Genomic DNA, 26,939 nt, shown 5'->3' with positions numbered 1-26,939 from the left:
AAATTTTGTGAATGCAACTCCTCTTAAACCAGATGGCAGATTTTGCTTAAACTTACAGGGATGAACAACCTTAATGTGTAGATGGTATTAAAGGAAGGAATTTTTGCTGTGACCAAATTTAACAGAATTATGGTCCTTTCTTGATTTTTAGTTTTTAACTTGTGGCACAACTTGTAGTCCAAAAAATATTTGACCAAGAGTCATAAGATTGACAGAACAGTGGCGTGTGGGGGCATCCGTGTCCTATGGACACATTTCTAGTTTAACTGTTTATACTAAAATCTAAAACACAATCAAGGAAAGTATCAGTTTCATCATTGTTTACAAATATTACTGTCTTTGTTTAGAAAATATGTATATAAAAAACAGCCCTTAAAGAAAATTGTTTCATTGAATTTGTACCATTTTTAGCTTGGCTGAAAAGTAATTTTTTTGTTTCTCATCCATGCCTTGGCTTTCTGTCAGCATTACCTAAACTCCTGGCTATGATTTTCCTTTAGAAAGCAACTTTATTTCTTGTTATGTATTCAAGTTAATCTGTTAAAATGTTTCACATTTCTTCCAAGACATAATTAGATTTTCTAAAAAGTGCTTCCCCTAGGTATTAACTTAGAAATTTGCAGGTTCAAGCTTTGCATGTATGTTCTATGATCTTTATTCCCTGCTCAACTCTAAAAACATTCAAATGATATGATTCAGTTCTCTTTCAAGCAAGTCCTAAAACCAAAGGATCAGTTGTGTAATATTTGTTATTCATGTAGCATGGAATGGATCAAAGGGCTCCTTTATTTCAGTTTTCTTTGACACCTTGTGTAAGAACTGGTGGCCAGAGAAATTAATTGTAAGGCAACAACTTTTAGATTTGTTCATTACCATGCTTAAATCTGGTAACAATGTAATTCAGTGCCGCTGATTTATCTATATTAATTATTATTTTCATAACTTAAGATCAGCTTACCAATATCAATATTGTGTCTAAATCTGGTAAGATAAACTTAATTCACTTTCAATTTTTTGACCAAAAAGTATTAAAAGATTTTAAAAAATCTGGATCAGTAAAGGTCAATATGTTTTTGGCCTCTCAGTATTTTTCTATGTAAAATTTTGGAGGGATTTTTAAACTTTATTTTATTTTTAAATTAATGAGGAAGAAAAAATACTCTTTTCAGTCCAAAATAAGTCTGTTTTCTTTTTATTTTCTTCTAGTAAATAAAACCCAACTAATTATTTGTCCATGATGATAACAACTTAAGAGTAAATGATTAAGCTGTAACTGTCACTGCACTATCTGGTATGGATGTTATCACCCCATGGCCTGTTATTTATAAATTTACACCTTCAGTATAATTAGGGGGAATAAGGCCCAACAAGCAGATGTTTCTGATAAAGTATTAATAAGTATGATATATGTGTTAGCAATGCATTTGACACATGAAGGTTTATGCCACAATTGTCCTTCAAAATTTCCAAAAAAACCCAAAAAAAACGTATATTGTCTCTTTTAACCCCAGGGGTCTTGCATTTTTTTTCAAAAAAGAAGGTGGGGGGGGGGGGACTAATTAAAACTATAAAAATGTACTTTAGAATACTTTTATTAAATTTATATGAATTAAATTATAAAGGTCATCTCTACTTTGATCTAATATATAATGCAGGATTATACTTTTTTAAAGATTTTACATTACTGGAGTGTCCTTATACGAGGGATGTCCAGAAAGTTCATATACATCTTCATTTTTTTTTGTATAACAATACATACGCTGTACAAATTTTGTCAGCATAAATATACATATCTAGCGAACACATTTATCAAACATTATTGAACTGACTGACTTACGTTTGTATTTTAACAGTTTTTACATACAACATATATACATCGTCATGGAGCACTTTGACTGCGTCAATGGCGTCAAATTAACTTCATGTTTACCAACTATTCAATTTCTTCCGTTTTCAATAGCCATGGTACCTATTTGGCATATACTTAATACATGTAATGTTCCTTTGCTATTACTTCATGAATTTCATATTTAAAATTATTATTTAAAAACAAAGATGTCACTGGTTCCCATGCTACTTTTGGTCGTCTGGATCGTTTCTTATATGACATCCTGTCATCACCGCTACTTAATCTTGTTTGACATTTAAACACAAGTTGCCTTTAACATTTTGTGGTTGATTTTGTTTTTAAAAGTAAAGATTAAAATCTCAGTTGGCGTCATATTAGGGTTGATATGAAGTTAAATATCATTACGTTGCTCCGTCCGTGAATTTGACGTCATTTTTGCAACACAAAATTTACGCACCTTCATTGCCTATGATCGTCGTTAACAAGCTTTTTATTTACTTATGACGTTTTAATTTACACTAAATATCATGTAATAGTATCCTTAGTAAATGATGTCACAAAATTAAAAGAGTTTGTGTTAAAATTACAACTTTTAGCAACTTATTCAGAGCAACAGATAAGCTTTAAAAGTGAATTGAGTATTACTCCATCGTTTCCTTTGGAATTGGGTATTGGTTCCATTTAATTGGGTATTCAAAAACTCGATACTCTTCGATTTCAAGATCATTTGGGTATTCAATTATGAAGATATGAATTTTATGGTTTCAATATCAATAAAATTAAATTTAGATATCGTAACTGTTTTGATTAACAGTTTACTAGAACTTTTCACAATTGTTTTATTTTTGATATAAAATGCTCATGTTATATTCCATAATATTTTTAACAAGTTCGTTTTCTGACTGATTTTTTATTATTTGCGACTGTTTTGTTTCAAATCATTTTCCCTTCTGTATGACGCCATATTGCTTTTCAAGCGTCTATTGATACAGCTGTCCTACTTATTGACGGTCTCCGCAAAATCAACGGTCTCTGCCGGTCTGTAAAGACCGTCAACCTGAGTAGACAAATCGATGTTCTCATGCTTAGTCGGTCTTTGGAGACCGGGGACCGTCAAAGACCGGAGACCGTTGATTAGTTGGCATTGATTCGGGAATATTCGGATATCATGCGTATCGATATAATTTGTCCAAAACAACGAATGTACGACAGATTAATTTTGCGGTGATGAAAATGAACATACGCACGGGTTTTTAAGACAATTGCGTATTTTAATTTTTTTAATGGGTTTTGATACGCATTCTTAAAAAATCAATTGCGTATTTTATTAAATTAATTGCGTAAATACGCAAATACGCACCTTATCTGTTGCTCTGTTATTATTCGAGTAGCTATCATTATGAAATCAAAGTGCTCCGTGATTCGTTGATCATGTTGCCATAGTGATCGGCGCTTTACAGTTATTTATTTTATCATGTCTTTTAATTTAGAAATATGTAACAAATAAATACTTTAGCAAAATATTCAATCATCATATTGATATGACTGTTTATAATAATTTTATAGCCTTGTCTACGAACTTTCCGGACAGCCCTCGTATAATTGTTATTTTTTAATAAGAAAAAATATCTAGATTCTTTGGATTGCTCTTTCATAATATAATTTATAGTTTATAATTATGTAAGTCTATAAGGATAATATAAGAGGTATTTTCCAACAAAATGTGGGGGCCTAGGTGGGGGTAGAATGCTAATTTGAGGGTTGGGGACATGAGGCGTTTATTGGAGACAATACAGTGTCTGGCCTGAAATAAAATGCCTCTGCCTGAATGGTCAAGTTCTCTGAGTTAAACATGTTTGCCACTCAATTTGCTGTGGGTTCAAATCCTGCTAGAGAATGTTTATTCTTCTCTGTTAAATAGCTATCCAGCTAGCGTAAAGAAAGTTGGTTGGTCTACTTTAAAGGGACTCCACTGAGGTTTAAAAGCCTGAAAACATAGCATTTGACTTTGTTACATAAATGAGCTTGGGCACTTGAAACAGAAATACATGCAAAGATAGTAAAGAAAATACGAGGGGTTATCCAAAAATTCGTGGACTTTTTAAATATCTCTTGAACATCAACGTGTATTGTAATGAAATTTTATCAGTATACATTGTAGAATATTTTCAACACAGTTTGAAAGAAACAGTCAATTGTGTCCATAAATAATGATTTTATATTGCTTTTAAATAAGCACATACACGGCACCCAGCGCACGGTAGAAAAACGAAGTAAATCATTGTATATTTTTGCTAAAAAAAACTAAAAAAATAACGTAGAAAACCCGCTGAACATCGCATGTTTCTTCTATGATGTCATTTAAGTAATTCTTTAAAATAATGGACGTCACATCCGTTTTTTTTTTTTTTGATATCGCTAGAAACGCCAGACGCCTTTATTGTTTACAACGGGAATATGGCGGACACGCGGTAATTAGAAAATCGCAATATCATATGACAATCATAAATTTTTGTTGTAATTTGGGGTTGACACCTACAAAAACATTTCATAAAAATCAGCAGACGAACAGAGAAAAGAAAATTTCACAATCATTAGTGTTAAAGTGGCATATGAAATTTAGTGATGGACATTACTTTGAGAAGCAGTAACCGTCATTGACTGCGTAACGGTGAAGTACAAGTTGTACGTTAATATTATGACGTTGACGTCAATAATTTTTGGAGTGCGCCGCTGTCGCCGACATGTGTTTATGTAAAATAGAATATTGTTGGAATGTAAAAAGCTACTTACATGAATTTTTCTGTGTTTATTTGTTATAAATTCTTCTAAGCAGTGTTAGAATTTCAAATTAATATCTCAAATATATTTTAAGCAACAAAGAAAGTCCACGAATTTTTGGATAACCCCTCGTACTTTGAAGTAAACTGAAAATTGTATTTTTATGTTTTTCTTAGCCAGATTTGAGGGAAATGCGTTAAAACACTTCATTTTGGGTCATTTTTTGACAATTTGTATAATTATTCTGGAAAAACGAAGTGCGCAATTGATCTGAAATTTTGCACAAAGATAAGTGGTCTAAACCTACATCAAATAGAACATTTATCTGGAAAAAATATTTTCAGTCCTATCAGGTTAAAAAACCTCAGTGGAGTCCCTTTAAGGTGCATGTTAATACCTTAAATGATACACAGAGGGGCATTCTTCCTTCACCAGTAAAGCTTCATCTGCTAGTCCCATATAGACCTTTACTCAAGATAAAAAAATAATAATAAAAAATGTAAATGGGGCAAAAGCAAAGTTAAAAGTCAAAATTTTAATTTGTAGAGTAACCAACTAACTGAAACAACTGAATATATTATGAGTTAAAAGTACTGTCACTTTTATATCATAAATATAATGCTCAAATAAAGATTTGTCAATATTGTAAGTTCCAAAAAGATTAATTTGTAAAGAGGTATTACCAAATTAACATTTCATGTTAATAAAGGGAGGTAATTAGACATTTATATTTTTTATAAAGTCTAAGTCAAATTTTTCAATAAGAAATGAATGATTATATTTTTATGATTACATAATTATAATGTGCACAAATATTTGCAGTACATATTTTACATATTCTTCTATGTTGAAAATTGTTTTAGAACCATAATTATAATATACACTATAAAATTTCAATCAAGTGTGATGACAACCTTAATTAAAACATACAGACTCTTTAAGGATAGCCTTTATTGATGGCCCATGTTTTCATATTTTCTTGTTAATTATTTCAATTTTAATGTTTCTCAATTTGGAAAAAACATTTTGTGGCTTTTGGAATGTCTCTGTTTACCTATATAGAACTTCTTGATATCTGAGTAAAAAGGCCAGTTGCCGAGTTGGTACTAGTTACTTTCATGTAAAGGTAATGTATCAAAATCCATACAAGTATCTTAGGTTTAAATGGAAAATAAAAATGACAGTCTTTATGATAGAATGAGATACCCTTTTTTCCCCCATAAAATGTGTTGCAATGTTTTTTTTTCCTATTAAGCTAAAAGCCTGAAGTGATAGAACTTTTTGACCCTCATTCTTGTGTTAACAAAGCACCTTGTGGTGAAATTCCACTTATCTGATGTTATATTTGAATTAGAAAGATTAAGGTCATGTAGGGATCTGGGCAATTATGTGTTCATTATGTAAGATTTTATACTCCAACTATATGGGAATGTAATCTTGCTAGATTCTGTATTTAATCATCTGCCACCACGGGATGTGTTCCATTGTATTATGACCACCAGTTTAAATGTTTACTGTATGGGTTACCTATAAATTCTTCCAGGGGCAAGATTTGGTCATTTATCTTGAAAGGGTTTAACATTTTGAAATGAGTCAACATTAAATTTTGTTTTTCTTTAAGCTTGACCTGTTTGCATAATGATACAATTTGATTTAGTAAAACATTTTGGAGGGAAATTTATTTTAACATTCCATTTTTTTTGTTTACAAGTATGATTGAGTATTTTACAAGTAGTGTTTATGTATAATGATGTTAAAACCATCAATTTAATATTACTGTTGAAAGATTAACAATATTAGAAACTACATTAGGAAAAAAGAATATATAAAAGGTGGCTACATAGCTTACAAAAAAATAAATGAAGTGTTAATCTTAAAGTTAGTTAAAATAACTACAATGTATGTTTAACATACTTAAATAAAATATTTTTTATTTCTCAGTCTCCTTTCTGTCTTGCTGGCTCATTTGAGCTTCTCTGGTAAACATTTGTCTAAAGACAAGCATACCATAAATTAAGTGGTGTTATCACATAGTGTTGATGGACATTAACAGCATACATGAGTAATTTGAAATTTGGAATACCATCTGCGTGATACAGCTGTTATATTAAGCACAAATTGAGAGTAGGGCTTATCTGACACATGATAGTTTTATGCTGACATTTTATAAACATTGATTTACAACAACATTGATTATATTTATGTTACTGAGAATAAATGAATATCTGCATGCATAGTAAATTACTGAAGTATTTAGCTTCAATTTCATTTTGAATATTTTTCGTTTTCTATGTAATGGTATGTCAAGAAGCTATACTATGTTGTTGGTCAGCTTTGTTAATTATGAATATATTATAGCACTGAATTTAAATAGACTCCATCATACTTCGGTTTTGTCTGTGTTGTTTACTAGAGAATTAATACTATTATGTTATATAATTATATAATTTATATAACTAATGTTTTGGTCACACCAGCTTATTGTTGTAACATCAGCAGTAGCGCAATCAGTTAAGTGATTGCCTGATATGTGAGAGGTGGCTGTGGTGGGATGTGAGGGGTTTGTGGTTCAATCCTTACTGTTGCCATTGTTTTAGACCTAGTCACTTTCTTTATTTTTGCAGAATATTTTATAAGACATCATGCTCAGTACTAACATTATTGTCTACATGGATATGAAGCAACTTAGAAACACTGTTTCAAAAAAAAAATGTGTTGATTTGTCTTGATTTTTATTCTGTTTTAAAGAATTATAAGGACATTTTCTAATCTGAATGAATTTTAAATATTAATTCTTAAACCATGTTATTTAAAAGAATCGACAGGACATTATCAAACTTAGTACAAAACATATTAAAACAAAACAAACAACATTTAAACTATCATAGCTTCAATAATGTTGAAAAATACACTTCAGAAAAAAGTTGGACCTATGCAATCTCTATCTTATAACACGTAGGACTCTTAGAAAATTTAAAACCCGTAGTTTACCTTTTTATGCTATAACAGACTCATCTGACTGCATGCATCTCATGGAACTCACCAAAATTCTATAGAGGATTATTATATTGTGTGCATCAGTGACAGAAAAATCAACATACGATTCACAGGTGAAGTAATAAAATCAAACAAATCAAACCATACTGGTGGTAGTACAAGATGCAGAATGTTTATGGTACTGGCTCTGTAACAGAGAGGCTTTTAAGGTTTTCCCTCCATCAGTAGAATGGAAAGTTGCCCTACCTCTCCCCCCCTTAAAAGTAGAACTAAATTAGTTTAACATACTTTTTAATTATCTTAAGGTCTCAACAGACTGGTAGGATTTAGTTGAACAGCACTAATTAGAGATAAGATGTACAATTTTCAAAGCTATACAACACTTGCATTCAGACGGTAATTCTACACTGTAGGACATCATCTGAGGTTTCCCCTAAAAAGGATCCCTTAACATTGATCCTTTACATACTTTACTCACTAAATACTTTTTTCGCCATGAGTAATGATTGAAACACCTCCATTTAAAAATATATATATATATATATATATATTTTTAATGTGAAGCCTGACCGAGACTCAAACCTGGGACCCTCGGAATACCGTACTGCCGCTCTGCTGACTAAGCTATCTGGTCTCCTACAAACTACCTCCCCTTCCCTAATAAGAGAACAATTCAATACAGTGACATAATCATTTTCGGAATAATTTGGGATTCGAACATAACACAACTTTGGGTCTCCTGAAGAGTTTTTCAACATCATTTTTACCCCATCTAATTATGAAGGTAATAGGCAGCTTTATGGAAAGATTTAAACTTAGATTTTTCCATAATCAATTGTTAAACTTGCATGCCTTAAGATGAGCCAAAATATTTCCAGAAAATTAAATTTGAGAAGAATGTGCTAAGATTTTAAGAAAAGTATGACTCCAGATTCAAGTAAAAAGCAATTAACATGTTATGTGCGATTAATGATTGATTTAGCAAGGTTTTTTTTACCACATTTCTTCCACATTTCCCCAGTAAGAGCTCCTTTTACATATAGATATATAGTGACCTATTTATGTAATTTACATGGATAGAATATGCCATTTTGCAATTTGTAAATTATTTTCTTTGTTCAGTTCACAATAGGATTCTTTTGAATATATTTTAAAAAATAGCATGAATCTGTAGGGACAGTAATATAAACTTTACTACATTCTCCCGCCATCAATTTGAGATAGCAGTGTGTACGCTTGGTGACTCAGTGTGTCAGCAGTTTTTGATTGGTCGATTTTCTCAGGTCTATCAGAGGTTGAAAAACTCCACATTCATGTTCACAACGGCAAGGGATATAGCTGTATGCAAACCTGTTTATATAGTGTAAGACAGTTTTAAAATAAGGCATGTAAAATATTGATATGTATTTTTAAAGAAAAATAAAAATCATTATGTGTGTTAAATAAAAAGGAGATACAAATCAAAAGGTATGTAAACAATTTAATTAACTTTTTAAATGCTGATTCAGAAGCATAATGTTTCCTAACTTGCTGCTTTAATATTAAGTAAAGATTGTATGTGGTCATAATAATTATAATGAAAGAATTTTTTTTTTTAATTTTTAGGAATTTTGAGGAAAATTTAGCTTAATTAAGTTAAAGGCTTATCATCTATGAAAATGTGCTCTTGAATCCCCTTCTATGTGATTAATAATTTTCTCATCTGGTTGGTACTAAAAATCACTGTTGTTTGGTGGTTTAAAATAAATTTAAGGGGGTATTGTATTTTTTTTACTTAATTTTATTGTGGTGAATATGGATGCATGTTAAACTTAAACATATATCAAGCCAGCTGAGTGTTACAATATTAAAGCTGGAATTGGTTTATATAAAAGGTTGAAGCTTATCTGAACTAGATCCATTCTGTTTTCATACAAGTTTTACCTTTGAATTGATACCTAGGGGTCTCATTATACATGTACATAGGGATAATCCAAGGAATTGCCCATATGGATTGAAATACATTATTCATATAATTGGAAATATTAGCTCAAAATATAGTTAATTTTAACTAGCTTTATCCCATACCTAGAATTATCAACAAAAAAGAACAGTATTGTTGTTTCAATATTTAATACTTATGAATGTTATTATTTTCTAAAAAAAAAGCCATATTTTCAAAACAATGTGTGAATTATCAAATATTTTAAAGTTGCAAAAATGTAACGATTTTATAACAGACGTCAACATAACAAACTTGGAGATTACTTGGCTTTTTTCTCTTTGTCCAATCAACTGAGCTAGAGATTATCTGTCATCTTAGTGCAGTAACATGTTAAGTCTTTCTTAATTCAACAGGAGTTAATCAGTTATTGCACTAAGGTGACATACAGCTGTAGATGTTATCTATGTCTCTGATTTTCCTAAAAGTTTAACTTTATTTGGTTGATAATGTCTGAATTAAGCTGTTTGTACTTACACTATATTAAGTTGCTAAACTTTATGACTGATAAAATATCCAGGTGATGATTGTTGTAACAAGTAAGCAACATTATAGATTGTTGCTATGTACCTAATTTTGTACTGGTATCTTATTTTAAGGAAACAAAAGATGTTGAGATTTTGTTTATTAAAGGAACTCCACTGAGGTCCAAAATCCTAAAAAAATGTAAAATTAGAATTTCTTACATAGATCAGCTTGACAATTCAAACAGACAAATAAGCCCCAAATAGTATAAAAGCTGTAAAAACAACATTGAGTTTTCAAACACATTAGCTAGCCATGTATCTGTATACCAAAACCATACAAGGTTTCCTGCAGGGAAAGTTTTATTAATTTATTGATATGAGCCAGGTCATGACAAGACCAACATAATGGGTTTGCAACCAGCATGGATCCAGACCAGCCTGCACATCCGCGCAGTCTGATCAGGATCCATGCTGTTTGCTTACATTCATATAACAAGTAGCCTCAGAAACTGATAGCGAACAGCATGGATCCTGATCAGACTGTGCGGTTGCTGGTTGCAAACCCATAATATGGGTTTTGTCATGACGCCGCTCATATTATCATGTTTCATTTAACTGTTTTCAAAATTGTTTGAAAAAATAGACATTTGTATCGAAAATATAGTTGTCAATAATCTATCAATTTAAGAAATTCTTTGGAGACCGGCAAACATCCAAGACCAGAGAGGGTCGATTAGTAAGTCACCCATCATTATTATCCAGACGTTTGAGATTTCTCTTGCAAACGTCTTGATGATACAGACCAGTGATTTTTCTTGCTTAATTGGGAAGAGGCCTTAGCCTCTTGATTTTGGGAAAAATTATCGCTAAAATTGCTAATTTGGGAAGAAAAAAGCAGGTTTAAGTTCAGATTTTTGGGAAAACTGCATGATTTTAAAGAAAATTTCAATTGGGAAGAGGCCCTTTTTCGGAGTCTGTTATATAAGTAGGAAAATCACTGCAGACTTAATTGATAATTTCATGTTTACATTTAATTCTTTCAATTTTTTAATTGCACTTAAATATTCTTTCATATACCCATATGTGCATGAAGTATAATAAATCTTATTACCAATTTATTTCTAAAAAGAATCACAATGTTGATTTACCAATCAAGCACTGTTGACAGATCATGTGCTCCTCCATGCCCAAAAAATTAGCTTCATACCAACAACAATCTTTTTCTTTTTGCAGATAATTTATACAGTTTGTGATAATGCATTAGGACAAAGAACTATTTTAAAATAGGTGAAAATCCCCTCAAAAATAAACAAAAATTATATCAAACAGAAAGAAAATTACATTAACAAAGTAAAAGTCAATAATGTAAAAATTCAATTTGATTGCAATTTTCTAACCCTAAAATTTTTTGCTGAAAAATTTTTGCTGAAAATTTTAAGATTGGAGAAAACACCATATGTTTTCAAATGAGTTTTATAGGCCCTTTATGCTTTCAGAAAATTTGGAATAAATATATATTTTCGACTCCTTATTTTAATAAGTGTAATTAACAAACGCATGTTATTTTGTGTGACTGTTTTATTTAAACACAATTTTCAGTATTTGGAACAATTAAATGAAATAAACAATTTAAGATAACTGTAGGAGTCATAAATCATTGATTACATAAGTGAAATTGCATAGTATTGAAATCTTAATATTACCAATAAATTGTGATTTAAATAATGGCATTTCTAATGCAAGGGAAGTAACTCTTTCACATCCATCCATATGCTGGTGTTTAATTACCCCTGTTGAAAATTGATCCAATAGGTAAATTTTTCAATGTTGAGAAAAAAATCAACTTAATTAAGGTATGCTCTAGGTTATAAAAGTTGTGTACTTTAACTTATGTCTTTTTTTCTACTTTTCTTGCAGTGCTTACTTCCCCTGATCAGTAGAATGCATGGTCCAAATTTATCAGAGATTGAAACACAGCTGTTGTAAATTCTAAAGTAAAAATTAATGTTCATTGTAAGAGAGGTAGATGAGTTTAACTAGTGTGATATCTTTTAAACATTATTAACAGTAGAGGGCAGTTACTTTAATAATGGCATGTGACTCCCTTTGATAGCCAAAAAACATAAATATACATTATTCTGCAATCATGTAATATCCAGTAATGTATAGTTAACTACTGAGGCTGAGCTGAGCTTCTTTACATAGGTACCATATAGCTTTCCATTATCAGTTATAACCAATTATAAATTGAAAATTGTATTGGAAAATTGTTATAAGCTCCAGATCCACTTAATTAAAATGAAAAAATATTTATCACTTAAAAACCTGAAAGAAATACTAAATGTATAACACTTTTTACTATTTCATGTGTATGACCATTAATAGATATGTTTGGCATTATTATTTTGATCACTAATTCTCTGTGTATACATGTAGTATATCATGGGGGGGGGGGGGGTTCATGTTTTCACACTGTGGGTTACGGCCATTAAATAATGGAAAGGGGTAAATTTTCAACATTGAAAATTGATCCAATCTCTGTTGATAAATGACCCATGGGGTCAATTATTAATGGGGCCGAAGTTTATTGTTACACTGGCACTGCTCATAAATACTTGAATAACTCAGATGCTTAATATTAGATATTATCAGAACAGAAAATAATCATGTTACGTTTTGTAAAGTTATTGAGACTCCTACTTTTGAGACAATAAAAAAAATTAAAATTGAATATTACAGATGTGTTATGGTAGTTTATCCATAATGTTTTCCTGCCAAAAAATATCTAACATCGGCCAATATCTAAGCAAGTCGGTTTAATTTCGGAACAATATTTTTTTTAAATCTTGGTCTTAAGATTTTTTACAAGCACTCATCCTCTATCACTAAGATGTACTAAATTCTGGCTATAAACGTGAATACAGAAGATCGTGAAAAATAACATTCCATTTATGGTCGATTTTTTAGCACGTTTTTTTTTTTTTTTTTTTGAAAAAAAATGTAGAGGCATTGCTATAGACGCGGCAACATTGCCGTTGCTGTTGCCGGTGCCTTTGCTGTTGCCATCCGTAAACTTGTACCTGGATCATAACTTTTTTATTTCTTGGTGTATTGTCTTCATACTTGGCAACAACAACCCTTGGGACAAGACCTTTCAGTAGACCACACTAACCTTGACCTTCATCCATAAATGACCTTGACCTTCAAGGTTAAAAGTCCAAATTTTGCTTGTTCATTCTGTTATTGGCTGTAACTTTGTCTTATTTTTGAATGGATTGTCTTCAAACTTGAACATAATAATCTTCAAGGATATCCCTTAAAAATAACCCAACAGACCTTGACCTTCACTCATAAATGACCTTGACTTTGACTTTGAAGGTCAAATTATTGAAAGTTTTTTTGGCTATTATTGGCTGTTACTTTGTTATTTTTGAATGGATTGTCTTCAAACTTGAACATAATAATCTTCAAGGATAACCCTTATAAATAACCAGACAGAACATGACCTTCACTCATTAATGACCTTGACCTTTTCATTGTTTTTGCTGTAACTGGCTATAACTTTGCTATTATTGAAGGGATCAACTTCATGTTATAACAGAACATATATAAGGACAAGACCTTGTCACCACCATGTGCAACCACCAGCACGTGACACCACCAGCACATGACTTCACCACATGACTCCACCATGTGACACAACCACGTGACTCCACCAAGTGACTCCACTACGTGACTCCACCCAAGAATCCACCATGTGACTCCACCACGTGACTCCACCATGTAACACCACCACGTGACACCACCACGTTACTCCACCACGTGACTCCACTACGTGACACCACCACATGACACCACCACGTGACTCTACCATGTGACACCACCACGTGACACCACAGGACACCACCACGTGACACCACCATGTGACTCCATCACGTGACACCACCACATGACATCACCTCGTGACTCAACCACTTGACTCCACCATTGACTGCACCACCTGACACCACCACGTGTCACCACCACGTGACACCACCTTGTGACTCATCCACCTGATTCCACAATGTGAATCCACCATGTGACTCCACCAGGTGTCCATTATGTGACTCCATTATGTGACTGCACCACGTGACACAACCAGGTGACACCACTAAGTGACTCAACCATGTGACTCCACTATGTGACTCCATTATGTGACTCCACCACGACTCACCTCCATGTGACATCACCAAGTGACATATTTTTAGAATTTTCTATTTATAGAATTGCATGTTTCTATTTATAGAATTGTGTGTTTCTATTTCTATACATAATAGTATATTTATATATACAAAATATATAGACAAAACTAATGTGACAAAATAGACCAATTAATTTTATAAAAAGGAAACGTTAAGATTTTGTTCAAACATTCCTTTGTTTGCTTTTAGAGAAAGTAAAAAGTTGAGCGTTGCCAACACCCGGCGGTGGCTCTTGTTATGATATAGGCCGAAGTTAGAAATTATTTGGCTGGAAAGCTTTACAGTAAGACTACCTTAAGTATTAAAACGTTCTATTTGTACTCATCATAATCTGCCACTCCTAGTTTTTGTGTCGCCTTGAAAAGGCGACATATAGGGGTCACTTTTGTCTGCAGAGTTGGCGTCGTTGTCGATGTCGGCGTCCCCTAAAGCTTGTCCTGAGCATAACTCAGTCACCATAAGTCTGATTGACTTCAAACTTGCTATGTATGCTTCTTTCAATAACCCGAAGCGCAGTGTATAAAGACCGGTACTCTGCACTTCTTAATTTTTGAGTTATTGCCCTTCGTTAATTTTCATACTTAAATTTTGTTCAGGCCATTTCTCTTCAATTGTAAAAGCTATGGACTTGAAACTTCATAAGATGATAGATCTCATTTAGAAGAAGTGCAGTGCACAAAAACTTGTACTCTGCACTTCCTTTTTTTTGAGTTATTGCCCTTTGTTAATTTTCATACTTTATTTTTGTCCGTGCCATTTCTCCTAATGTATAAAAGCCATGGACTTGAAACTTCATAGGATGATAGATCTCATTAAGAAGAAGTGCAGTGCACAAGAACCGGTACTCTGCATTTCTTATTTTTTGAGTTATTGCCCTTTGTTAATTTTCATACTTTTTTTGTCGGTGCCATTTCTCCTAAAGTATAAAAGCTATGGACTTGAAACTTCATAGGATGATAGATCTTATTTAGAAGAAGTGCAGTGCACAAGAACTGGTACTTTGCACTTCCTTATTTTTGAGTTATTGCGTTTTGTTAATTTTCATACTTTATTTTTGTCCGGGCCATTTCTCCTAATGTATAAAAGCCATGGACTTGAAACTTCATAGGATGATAGATCTCATTAAGAAGAAGTGCATTGCTTAAGAACCGGTACCCTGCATTTCTTATTTTTGAGTTATTACCCTTTATTAATTTTCATACTTTATTTTTGTCCGGGCCATTTCTCATAAATTATAAAAGCTATGGACTTGAAAATTCATAGGATGATAGACCTTATCATGCTTATTAATAAGAAGTGCAGTGCAAAGAAACTGTTGCTCTGCACTTCTTATTAGTCCCCTACCGGTTTAACCGGAGGGGACTTTAGGTTTACCCTCCGTCCGTCTGTCTGTCCGTCTGTCTGTCAGTCCGTCAGTCCGTCCGTCCACAAAACTGGATCCCGCGATAACGCAAAAAGTGCTGAAAATATTTTAATGAAACTTGATATATGGATAGATGGCAGTATGGAGATTATGCACGTCTTTTTTTTTTCTTCCTATGTTGAAAATTCTGGTTGCTATGGCAACAAATAGCCTGAGAATATGGCAAATTGAACACATAAACTGGATCCCGCAATAACGCTGTTGTGTAAACACTAAATAATCAAAAGATTGCACTGGTTCTTCAATAACGTTGTTTTATTATAGATTACCGGAAGTCAACTCATATAATGACGTCAATACAATAACGTATAAAATGGCGCGTCACGCTAAACATGACGCTAATATTGGCGCAATAACTCTGTACATGCATATGTACGTAACACTCCGGGGGCCACAATGCTTGTTCAAGATCATAATTATTAAGTAAAATAATAATTGTTCAAACTGAAATTCAATGAAATGAAGTATTGTAACTTAGAAACTTTGAAATCAGATATATCTAGTGAATTAAATTACAAGTTCGCTCAATCAATTAAATTTATAAACTGTCTCTGATAGTAAACCACTATTGCAATTAGTTTCAAATCATTGTTATTATACTCTTATTGCAATTAACCGGTAAAGTTTCACTGATTATATATAACGCATTGCAAATGTCACTTTATATTTTAAAGGCATGCGCGAAAAATTGGTGCCGGCAAATGCACGTGAATCACGTGTACAATGTTACTTCAGTTTTAGTGAGACTCTCATAACAAGGTTAGGTATTTGTGTTTCCATCTTGAAAAGAAACGTCCAAGCGTTGCATCTATGAGTATGTACAGTTCCTCGACAGGCTCATTTAATCCCCTTGTTGTGAGTTCTCTGTCGTCTGGGTAAAAAATGGAGGTAATCCTGCGTCTGTATAGTAGATGAGATGGGTCTATGAGATATGTGTACATGAATGTATAGATACGTGTGCGGTCATTTATAACACATATTTTCTCCGAGTCTTTTCTCACAGGATGGTGGGGCATAGTTCTGGGTCTACTTATATGTTCGTTTCGTGATATAATGTAGTGGTCATCTTTCTGTGGTAAATTGTCAACATAATTTTCTTTACTGTACGTAATGCTATTTTCTGAATATTCGCGTCTTTTTTCGTAGCATAATTGTTGGTTTGGCTTATATCCTTCTCCGACCGACTCTTTTATCTTAAGATGCTCTACTTTAAGTTCATTATGCGTAATCACAGTCATAACGTTAATTTTACAGATGGGGATCGATGTGGAATGTATTTCAGGATCAGTTTTCAATGGTCCTGATAGAAGGTATCCGATTTTAGATAGTGTAGCTGTAGGCCCGTCACCTCTGATAACTTTATCTTGTACTACGTCCCAGTAATGATCAGCACCAATTAGAATCTCGATATCAAAATCTTCATCTCCTGAGACTGGGTGTGCGAGTTTGAGCCCTTTCAGGTAAGTAAGGCGAGCAGCATATTTGTGATGAGATTTCAGTGGCGTGGAAATTTCAGGAATAATCAAAACCTTTATGGGAATATTTTCTTCTGGTGTTTCTAAATACACGGTTGCTCTGCTTAAATGTCGCACGCGACGCTCTGTGTCTCCGAAACCCGACATGTATAAAGTTTCACTTCCGGTGGGCTCCAATTGTAATTTTTGGGCTAGGTGTTCACTTATAAATGAACTCTGGGAACCTTCATCAAATAGGATATTGGCAGAAATGGAGGTACTTTTTGAGGTTACCATGGAAACTGCTGTCTTTAATAATACAGGACCTGGTGTGGTAGAGTAAGCAGAATGTAATACCGAAGTGGAGTTCCCTTTCTCATTGTTGATAACAGGATACTTATCTGTAGATTTGGCTGCTATTTTTACTCCACAAAAACTAGTATGATGTCTGCGTGAGCATATTTTACACTTGAATTTAGACTTACAGTCTGTAATCTTGTGGTTTCCCAGACAATTAAAACATAGCCTTCTTTCCTTCACTATCTTCATTCTCTGTTCACGATCTTTAAATTTTACACAGTCTATACAAGAGTGCTCTCCCTTACAAAACGCGCATCTTTGTCTATGTGATCGTAAGTTGCTTGGTATGGGTGTATTTTTTCTTTCTGTTCTACTAGAATCAGATTTTGTTAGAAAAGTTGCTGTCGGAATTAAGTCTTGAGGGGTATTCAGCAAATTTCCAGCATCTAAAATATTGATTTCATTCAGTATACATTTCATCAATTCACGCAAAGACCACGACTGTATCCCGTGCGCACATGTAATGTTTGTTCTGACCTCTGGCGGTAGTTTTTGAAGGATAACAGGTGTAAGTAATGAACCGTATGTAGTCTCATTCTGATTTAGTGAAGCTAATGCTCTGATATATGTCTCTGTTGTATCATAGAATTTTCTAATACTTTGTACAGTGTACATGGGTGCTGGAACTTCTAGTAATGCTTTCATGTAAGTTTGTATAATTCTGTCCTTTTGACCATATCTCTCATGTAACAATGAAATAGGCTGTTCATAATTAACATTAGTTAAGGCAAATCCAGCTATTGTTTGCAAAGCCTCATTTTTAAGACACGACTTCAAGTAATTGAATTTCTGTACTCCGCTAAGTGAAACATTCGAGTGTATAGCAGACTCGTATGAATCCCAGAATGAACACCAGTCAAGGACATTTCCGTCGAACTTCGGCAAATCTAATTTTGGTAATTTGTGATATACTGAGCTTTGAGATAAGGACGGTAAGAAATGCATCTGGGAAGTATTCTCGCTGATACCTGGCGCACAAATCTCGGATGTTTCGCTTGATACGGACACTTGAAATGGCTGAGCATTAGGGTTTAGAGCTGGGGAATTGTAGTTCAAATTTGAAATTGATACCTTCCTAAAATCATGTATCTTCTGTATCTTGGTCTTTAACATGTATATATATTCATCATGCTCAAGAATTTCTGTTTCTATTTGTTCTTCCTCTTCGTCTTGAAAAGAATCAAGGATCTTTTCATGAATCTCCGTGATCGTCTGCTGTTTCTGTTTGAGGGAGTCAATGATCGTCACAAGTTCCTCGTAATCGGCTGCCTCCCGCTGAATTATCTCGAATTTGTTCAGGAGTCGTGTAACTGCGCCTTTGTGACCCTTCTGTATAGAACGTAATTTTGTTGTGATAGTGTTATCCGGTTCGCGGGACCAAAATGTTGTGTAAACACTAAATAATCAAAAGATTGCACTGGTTCTTCAATAACGTTGTTTTATTATAGATTACCGGAAGTCAACTCATATAATGATGTCAATACAATAATGTATAAAATGGCGCGTCACGCTAAACGTGACGCTAATATTGGCGCAATTACTCTGTACATGCATATGTACGTAACAAACGCAAAAAGTACTGAAAATACTTTTATGAAACTTGATATATGGATAGATGGCAGTATGGAGATTATGCACGTCTTTTTTTCTCCTTCCTATGTTGAAAATTCTGGTTGCTATGGCAACAAATAGCCTGAATTTCAAGATTTCTGATTTAAATTTTTCAGCTTTTTCACTATAAGTTCTTTATTTCTTACGGTGTTTACTTCAAACTTTAAATATAAGTTTCTGGTCATCAACCACATCATATGTGACAAGGTTTACAACTCTAGCACAAAAATTATCAGTATTACCTCCCATGAACTTAGAATTTTTATGGAAAAAAAATGTTGTCTTTTTTTTATAACTTCTTTATTTCCTAATGCATCTACTTCAAACTTCATATATATGTTTCTTATTATCACTCAATATTTTTGAGAAGGTTAAATACTCTAGCAAGACTATTTCCAGAATTATGTCCCCCTTGAACTTAGATTTTTTTTGAAAAATTGGTAATTTTCACTCACTTCTTCATTCCTTATAGGATTAACTTTAAAATCCCACATCGTAATATGACGAGGTTGTATAAACATAATTTCCTTTCTAGGCAGGGAAACTTTACACATTACTGTGATATAGACAAACTTAGAACTCAAAAGATTTAAGTTCATTCATGTCATTCATTCACTGGTAAAATTGACTGGCCAATGGCCCATCAGAAAGTTGCTGGGGTTCTAACCGGTAGGGGACTTTATGGATTGCTTGCAATACTATGATAATTGCTTGTTTTTTGAGTTTTTGCACTTTGTTAATTTTCTTATCCTGGCCATTCCCCCTACACTATATTGTTCACAAGGCAACACATCCAACTCACAGAGTTCTAGTTATAATGTACAGATCTTAAGTTGATTTCTTATACTGGCAAACTTACAGCAGAAAATCACAGAGACAGATTTGCACACCTCAGGTTTATATCCCACTTTGTGGGAAATGCATACTAATTAGTTGTATATATCAAGGTTGATTGCAAATTTACTGCAGTATCTTACATGAAAGTTTTGAGTATTGCGGTCAACCCTCGAAATATATCAGTACAAGTTCTCCAAACACTGTAGCTACAGTGCTATGATTAGTATTTGCCATGAACTGATTTTGAAAATTCTAGCAGTCTATTGCAATAGGAATTTTATCTTGAAAATCATGCACAAAAGGCAGGATGAATAGCATAGCTTGCAGGACATGTAGAAATTTAAAGCTAATATTCCTGCATCAGAATTTCTTTTCAATCTCTGGAAATGTATCACAATATTAATTCTTAGTATAATCATATAGTGTTACCTTGGTTGTGTCATAACACGGTTTCATCATACTTACATGTAGGCAAAATGAATGCAGTTTTTAATGTTCAAATTTTGTTTTATTGATATCAGCTGTAACATAGTTCTATTTAATATAATATTGCTTTTTTTTTTATTGTAATTGCAACTTAAAGCAGCACGCCTCCAGATTTTTGCTAATTTTCATGAAAATTTGAAAATGTATTTAACAGTTTAATATTGTAAAGTTACCGAAAGAATACAATTTACACATTATCAATGACACTTACATACAACCCATGTGAGGTCAAATATGCAAAAATAGCCCTTACTGCGTTAGTAACGCAGTAGAAATATAGATATAAATGCTGAAAAATCGGTCATAAATCACATATAAAATGTAAATTATTGCTAGAAATTTTAATCTTCATGCTTTTCCTAAAATTTTAGTACACTTTTCTCGGGTTTTTTTTATCGAAATGTTTTTTGCTCATCTGGAGGCGTGCAGCTTTAAAATGACTAGAACAAACTTTTAATATTAACATATGCTTTTATTGAAACATGTCATAAGGTAAAGCATTTTATAGCTGTAATCTAATCACTGTCATAGGGCAATGATGAGGATGTGCTGATTAAACACATTGGTGCGAGGGCAGTGGAAGATGGTGATGATGTACAAGTAGAGGAGGTAAAAAACAATGCTGTAGAAGATGAGATGGTCGACAATGTTGGTGAACAGAAGTTTAAAAAGATAAGTGCTATGAATTTACGATTACATTTGAGTAGACTAGTTGTATATTGGTATCTGGTGAAAGTTCAGTAATAATCGACTTATTGCACTAGGTCTGAGAACTTTCAAGTCTATATGTGTTTTACAATTATTAAAACCATTGTATTGTCCTTATGATTGTCCTTTGTATTTTTATTCTTCTTCAGTGGAATTATTATGTCTTTTATGTTTGACAATTATGCAATACAGAGGTTTATTATATACGCATGCCGATTTTGCAATTCTGCAAAAGTGGTATTGCACAGCCGCTCATTTGTATAAAGATGATGTCATTTGCTTTTAACAAAAATACCTTAAAAGACACAACTACAGGTCAAGTTCGATGATGCGTTATCTCCGGTCAAAAACTAGGCCACAGGAGCTAAAAATAGAAAAATCTTTTTAATGCTCTAGTGGCTGCAGTTCACATTCAAATTACCTGGAAATTGGTCAGGAAGGTTGTTTTGATAATTTCTAGGTTAAGTTTGAATATGGGTCGTTTCCGGTCAAAAATTAGGTCACATTGCCCAAATATGAAAAAACCTTTTTAACACACTAGAGGTCACATGTTTGACTAAGTTGTCTTCAAACTTGGCCAGGATGCTTGTCTAAGACATTGCTTGGATGCGGTAAATGGGGCAGGGGAGCAATCCAGGGATATCATGGCGCTCTTGTATATTTTTTTTATTTTTTATGTTTGTTTTTTTTCCATATTTTATATCTAAATCACAATTTCACATTTTCACTGTCCACAATCGTCACATACTTCAATATCTGTTTCATTATTATCCTCCCAATCGGGACAGTTATGTAATTCTTGTTGATAATTTAATATAGTTAGCATTTGCAACACTTAATATAACAACAAGCATTGCAATAAATGCAATGCCCGTATTTAAATTCAGAAATTGGTTCTTGAGCCATGGTAGAATATAGAATAGTAATGAAAAATAAGATAAACACCTTAATTAATTAATTAATTTTAAATCTTTTGTACACAAATACAGCAAAGCGAAGTCTGTTTAGTTTATCAGTAGAAAGGTCAACAGTTGTGATGCTGACTGCAATAAATCTACCTGATTAAATAGTTGTAAACCACAACGGGTCTAGGCTTGTTATAAAGGCCTCAACAGACGGTAGGATTTTGAAGTGGAATAAAAAATGTGTCGTATTTTATAATGAGAAAAAAAACAACAAAAACAAACAAACAAAAAACCAGTATTTTAATAATGTGGACTTTCATATTAATAAAATTAACACGTATTACATCATTATGTAAACAAAGTGAAGCTGGATCCGCCCATTTTTTCATCGACAAGAATTGAGGTCTTAATTCTCATACAAACTCAATCATTGAATCCAACTTTAACCAGGTGCATTGATAAAACTAAAACAGAACTATTGTTTGAAAGTTATTATAGGTAAAAAGAAGTAACTTACCAGTATAACTTTCCTGACTCCATCTAGCAAGGCAAATATTTTATCCCGATGCAGACACATCCCCACTGTGTGTGGAATTTTGTCCCCTTCAACGTGGCCACAGTAAGACAGACGTGGATGTTTTAATTGAAAGGGTAATTTTCTGTGACAAGTCAATCTGTTTGATAATTTGCAGTAAAAAAAGTGTCGTATTTTCTAATGAGAAAAAAACGGAAAAAAGGGGAAAAAAACAAACAAAAAACAACAGTATTTTAATAATAATATATTCATAAAATTATTACGTATTACATCATTATGTAAACAAAGTGAAGCTGGATCCCCCCATTCATCGACAAGAATTGAGGTCTTTATTCTCATAATACAAACTCAATCATTGAATCCAACTTTAACCAGGTGCATTGATAAAACTAAAACAGAACTATTGTTTGAAAGTTATTATAGGTAAAAAGAAGTAACTTACCAGTATAACTTTCATTAATCCATCTAGCAAGGCAAATATTTTATCCCCTTCAACGTGGCCTCCTACAGTAAGACAGACGTGGATGTTTTAATTGAAAGTAATTTTCTGTGATAGGTCAATCTGTTTGTTAATTTACATTGTTTGCTTTAAAAAAGAAAAACGTTGAGCATTGCCCCCGCCTGGCGGTGGTTCTTGACCTAAGGCTGGGGCTGTAATGATTCACCAAATGTTCAATCCTATCCGATGTTAATTTTAGGTACCCCGATTTGTTTGTTTTCGATTGGATTGCATTTTTGATTACTATTTTGTCTTTAATTGGCAAGTCTGTTGATTTGCTCTTAAAACTGTGACCGTTGACATAGTCTTTTGCATTTCTTTAGTTGTATGACCATTATCCCAACGTATTTGACTTTTTATCATTCCTGGGACAAAGAGATTACTAGTTGTTTTTGTGAAAATAAATATTGATCTATTTGGAACTCTTTTTGATCAAACAATCTATCTCAGTAATATGACAAGGACATTTCCAGATTTGACTTTTTTCAAACCTAAACTACCTTTTTGAATACATTCACATCAGTGTTTTCTTTTCATGTGTTGCATACCTACCGACTTCGGATATGTTATGCCTTCAAAACATATCTTTCATGTTGCTTTGTTGAATCTCTTACCCTCACAAAACCAGAAGCATTCCATCGCCCTTTATCTTAAGTTTTGTTTGCAGAATTTATCTAATTATCTTTCTACTTTGATGTTTGAAGCAAATTTTCGTGCCGAGAATACAATACTACACGCTCACTGATTGGATTACTGAGTAAGATAGTCGGTTGACTAAAATCACATATTTTTGGTTGTGACTGGAATAAAAATGTTGAATTTGACTTTGGAATCGAACCGGTCTACAATGCATCGGAAGGAATTGTTGCACCTCTAGCTTAAGACTTTGCATAAAGTGAATATAATATTACATTTCATATTATTTCTTAATGGAAATATGGTAAATATTTATCAGGTTTAAAGTAAAATGGCTTGTTTCTCCTCCTATTATCAAGTGAAAAAATATTGAACCAAAAAATGGTAGAGTGGGAGAAGAAGTGTCTGTCAAAGTTAATCACATATTTATTTATTTTTGCATGTTTATCATTAAGAATACACAATTTTAGATGTTTATTGAATAAAACTGATGCTGAGCATTCACAATTTTTTTAAATCCATATATTTAAATAATTAAACCCCCACAATCAAAAATTGGGGGTATATAGGAATCAGCTTGTGTATTGGTGGTTTTACTGGAAGATAACTTGAGGTCACTGTTACTAAAAATAGACAAATGATTACCGGACAATTGCAATGAATTAGCGATGAGATGTTGTAATCAAACTTGATATTAAGCAAGCTTTTATGAAGACCCATGGTGGGATAGTGTTTGAACCTCTTCAAGTCAAGGTCACCATTACTAAAATAGAAATATGGTTTCCAGACATTAACTTTAGTTAGGAATGAGGTATTGTAATCAAACTTGCAAACTTGATATAAAGCATGGTTATAAGAAGACCCAGGTTGGGATTGCTTTTGGGCCCCCTTGGGTCAAGGTCAGTGTTACTAAAATAGAGAAAACGATTTTCAGTCAATAACTGGAGTAAGCACTTTGAAATTGTAATCAAACATGGATTATAGTATTCTTACACGAAGGCCCTGGTTGGTATTACGTTTTAATCCCCTTGTGTCAAGGTCACTGTAACAAAATTGATTTTTGGACAATAACTAGAGAAAAGAATGATATATTGTAATTAAACTTGGTATACAGCAAGCTCATATGAGGACCGCAGTTGGGTTTTCTTTTGACTCACCAGGGCCAAGTTCACGGATAATAGAAATAGAAAAAAAATGTTTCTGGAAGATGGGCTATTAATTGTAATAATTATTGGTATACAAACGAAACATAGTAAGTAAGATAGAGTCAGACCACTTATTTTTTAAAAAAGTTAAGGTTCCTGGTAGGGTTGTGAATCACCATGAGTGATTGCTCTTGTTATTACTGGCATTAGTTGCCAGATAGGAAAAAAAGATATTTTTAAGGTTTATAGATGTACGTGGCAGTTGAATTGGCGGGAAGGATTTGAGTGTGTATATTACATACTTTGAGGCCTTAAGAGCCCTTCTAATTTTAAGGTTTTTTTCATGATAGTAAGTGGCAATCAATGGACTGAATAAAGTTTATGTCTCATTTATCATATAGATCATAACATAGGTTAACTATTCATATAATAGATACATGTATAGTATCTTATTTATTATGGTTCAATAATGTCCTACATTCATGAAGTGACTAAGTAAGGTTCTATTACAACATAACCATCGTTAGAACAGAATACCTTGGATTATGAATATTAGGATAAGAAATGGGAAGTGCCATCCACTGAACAAAGCCCCAATATCCAGTCAGTTCAGTCTGTTAAATCCTTTAGATAGTAAGGCAATTCTAATAAAGTTGAGACTTTGCTCAGGTGTGGGTTTATTCTTTGACTGAGGTTTTATTACTTTCATAGTACCATTTCGCTTCAATCTGAACTAAAGGAGCAGAAAACTTGAAGGAATTTGTAGGAATTTCACATGTGTTTTAGTACTAAAAAAGAGGTATAATTTTCTTTGCTTTTTTGCTTTCCAGTACATAAATGACATTGCACAAGAATTTCAAATATGAATAGTGTACAACGTTTAAATAGCATGATTTATGAAAAAACGTCTGGCAAGTTATTTTTTCCCGCACTAAAGTGTATATTTTTTATAGAGAACTTACAATATGTATTTTCCTTGTGTGCCAAATTCAAATATTGGGACTGGAGTCTGTAATTTGTCTCTTTGTTTGCAGTTTTTTTGTGACTATACATTATACTGTAATTGACTGAAACTATAAATAGTTTCAGATTTCAATATAACAACATTGTTTACATTGCAAAGAACAAAAGTAATTTGAAATCTCAAAGAAATTGAGTTCCTCCTTTGTGACCCGTTTTCCTACCGACTCTTTTTTTGATATGTAGATATGAAAATTTCGTTCCAAAATTTCGTTTCAACAGCATATCTTTAGCTTTCTACAGAATATAAGGATGAATTGTTAAACTGTGGTTGTTTTCTTGCCGGGCTTGTGTCACACATGGATTTGAAGTGTTGCTTTTCATTCAAGAGAAAATCGAATTATTTCGATTTATTATTCAGACTAAAAGTAAGCCACATATCATGGACAACTTTTCCTTGGGACCTGTTCTGCTAAAGGGTAGAACTGAGCTACCAGGTTGTGCAACCTCTATAAGAGTGTGCAGTTGTTCGGCTTCCCACTCAGATGATATAACTGAACACTTCTGAATTGAGAATTGTCAGGAGCACCATTTTTGTTGGCAGAGATTTTTGTTATACATAAATGAAAACAATTTGATTTTAATTTTATATGTGGCACAGGGAACATTCAAAGAATGATTTGTTTAAATATCACATTATCAATTTCTATTAGATTATGTAAGGAGTACTGAACATGTATACCCTTTTACGATTAGGAGACTTTTCAGTATAGTCAGCTGTATATTTTGAATATTTTATACAGTAGAGAAAATATAAAATCTAAGGCAGGCATCATTATCTGTAAAAGTGAAAAGTTAAACTTTGTGCACTGTTCATAGATTACTGATTTTTGTACAGTGTCATTTAAGTTGATTTTAAGTTTGTTAATAGGCTAACTTCGTGCTGCTCAATTTCTTTACAATTGAACAGTTAGCTTTAAAACAGTTCCAAATACAACATAAATAGAAGTCTCTTCCTGAAATAAAATGGGACTTTCTGAATGAGTGGTTTAAGTAACCTGACT

At 32.9% G+C, this 26,939-nt stretch overlaps 1 protein-coding gene across 1 annotated transcript; it reads right to left on the bottom strand.

The window, feature by feature from the left end:
• Nucleotides 1-16,488: 16,488 nt before the first annotated feature.
• Nucleotides 16,489-22,677, bottom strand: LOC132756474 (uncharacterized). Its single transcript, XM_060747554.1, has 2 exons — nucleotides 22,618-22,677; nucleotides 16,489-18,882 (listed from the first exon to the last, which is right to left on the bottom strand). Exons 1-2 carry the CDS (start codon nucleotides 22,675-22,677, stop codon nucleotides 16,489-16,491), a joined length of 2,454 nt encoding a protein of 817 aa, XP_060603537.1.
• Between the last annotated feature and the right edge of the window lie 4,262 nt (nucleotides 22,678-26,939).

This window comes from Ruditapes philippinarum, unplaced genomic scaffold, assembly GCF_026571515.1.
Source record: "Ruditapes philippinarum isolate M1 unplaced genomic scaffold, ASM2657151v2 ctg1362_1_1_1_1, whole genome shotgun sequence".
In the NCBI taxonomy this organism is placed as follows: Eukaryota; Metazoa; Mollusca; class Bivalvia; order Venerida; family Veneridae; genus Ruditapes; species Ruditapes philippinarum.
Note: the sequence above shows the minus strand (reverse complement) of the source record. Positions and strands in the feature narration are given on the sequence as shown.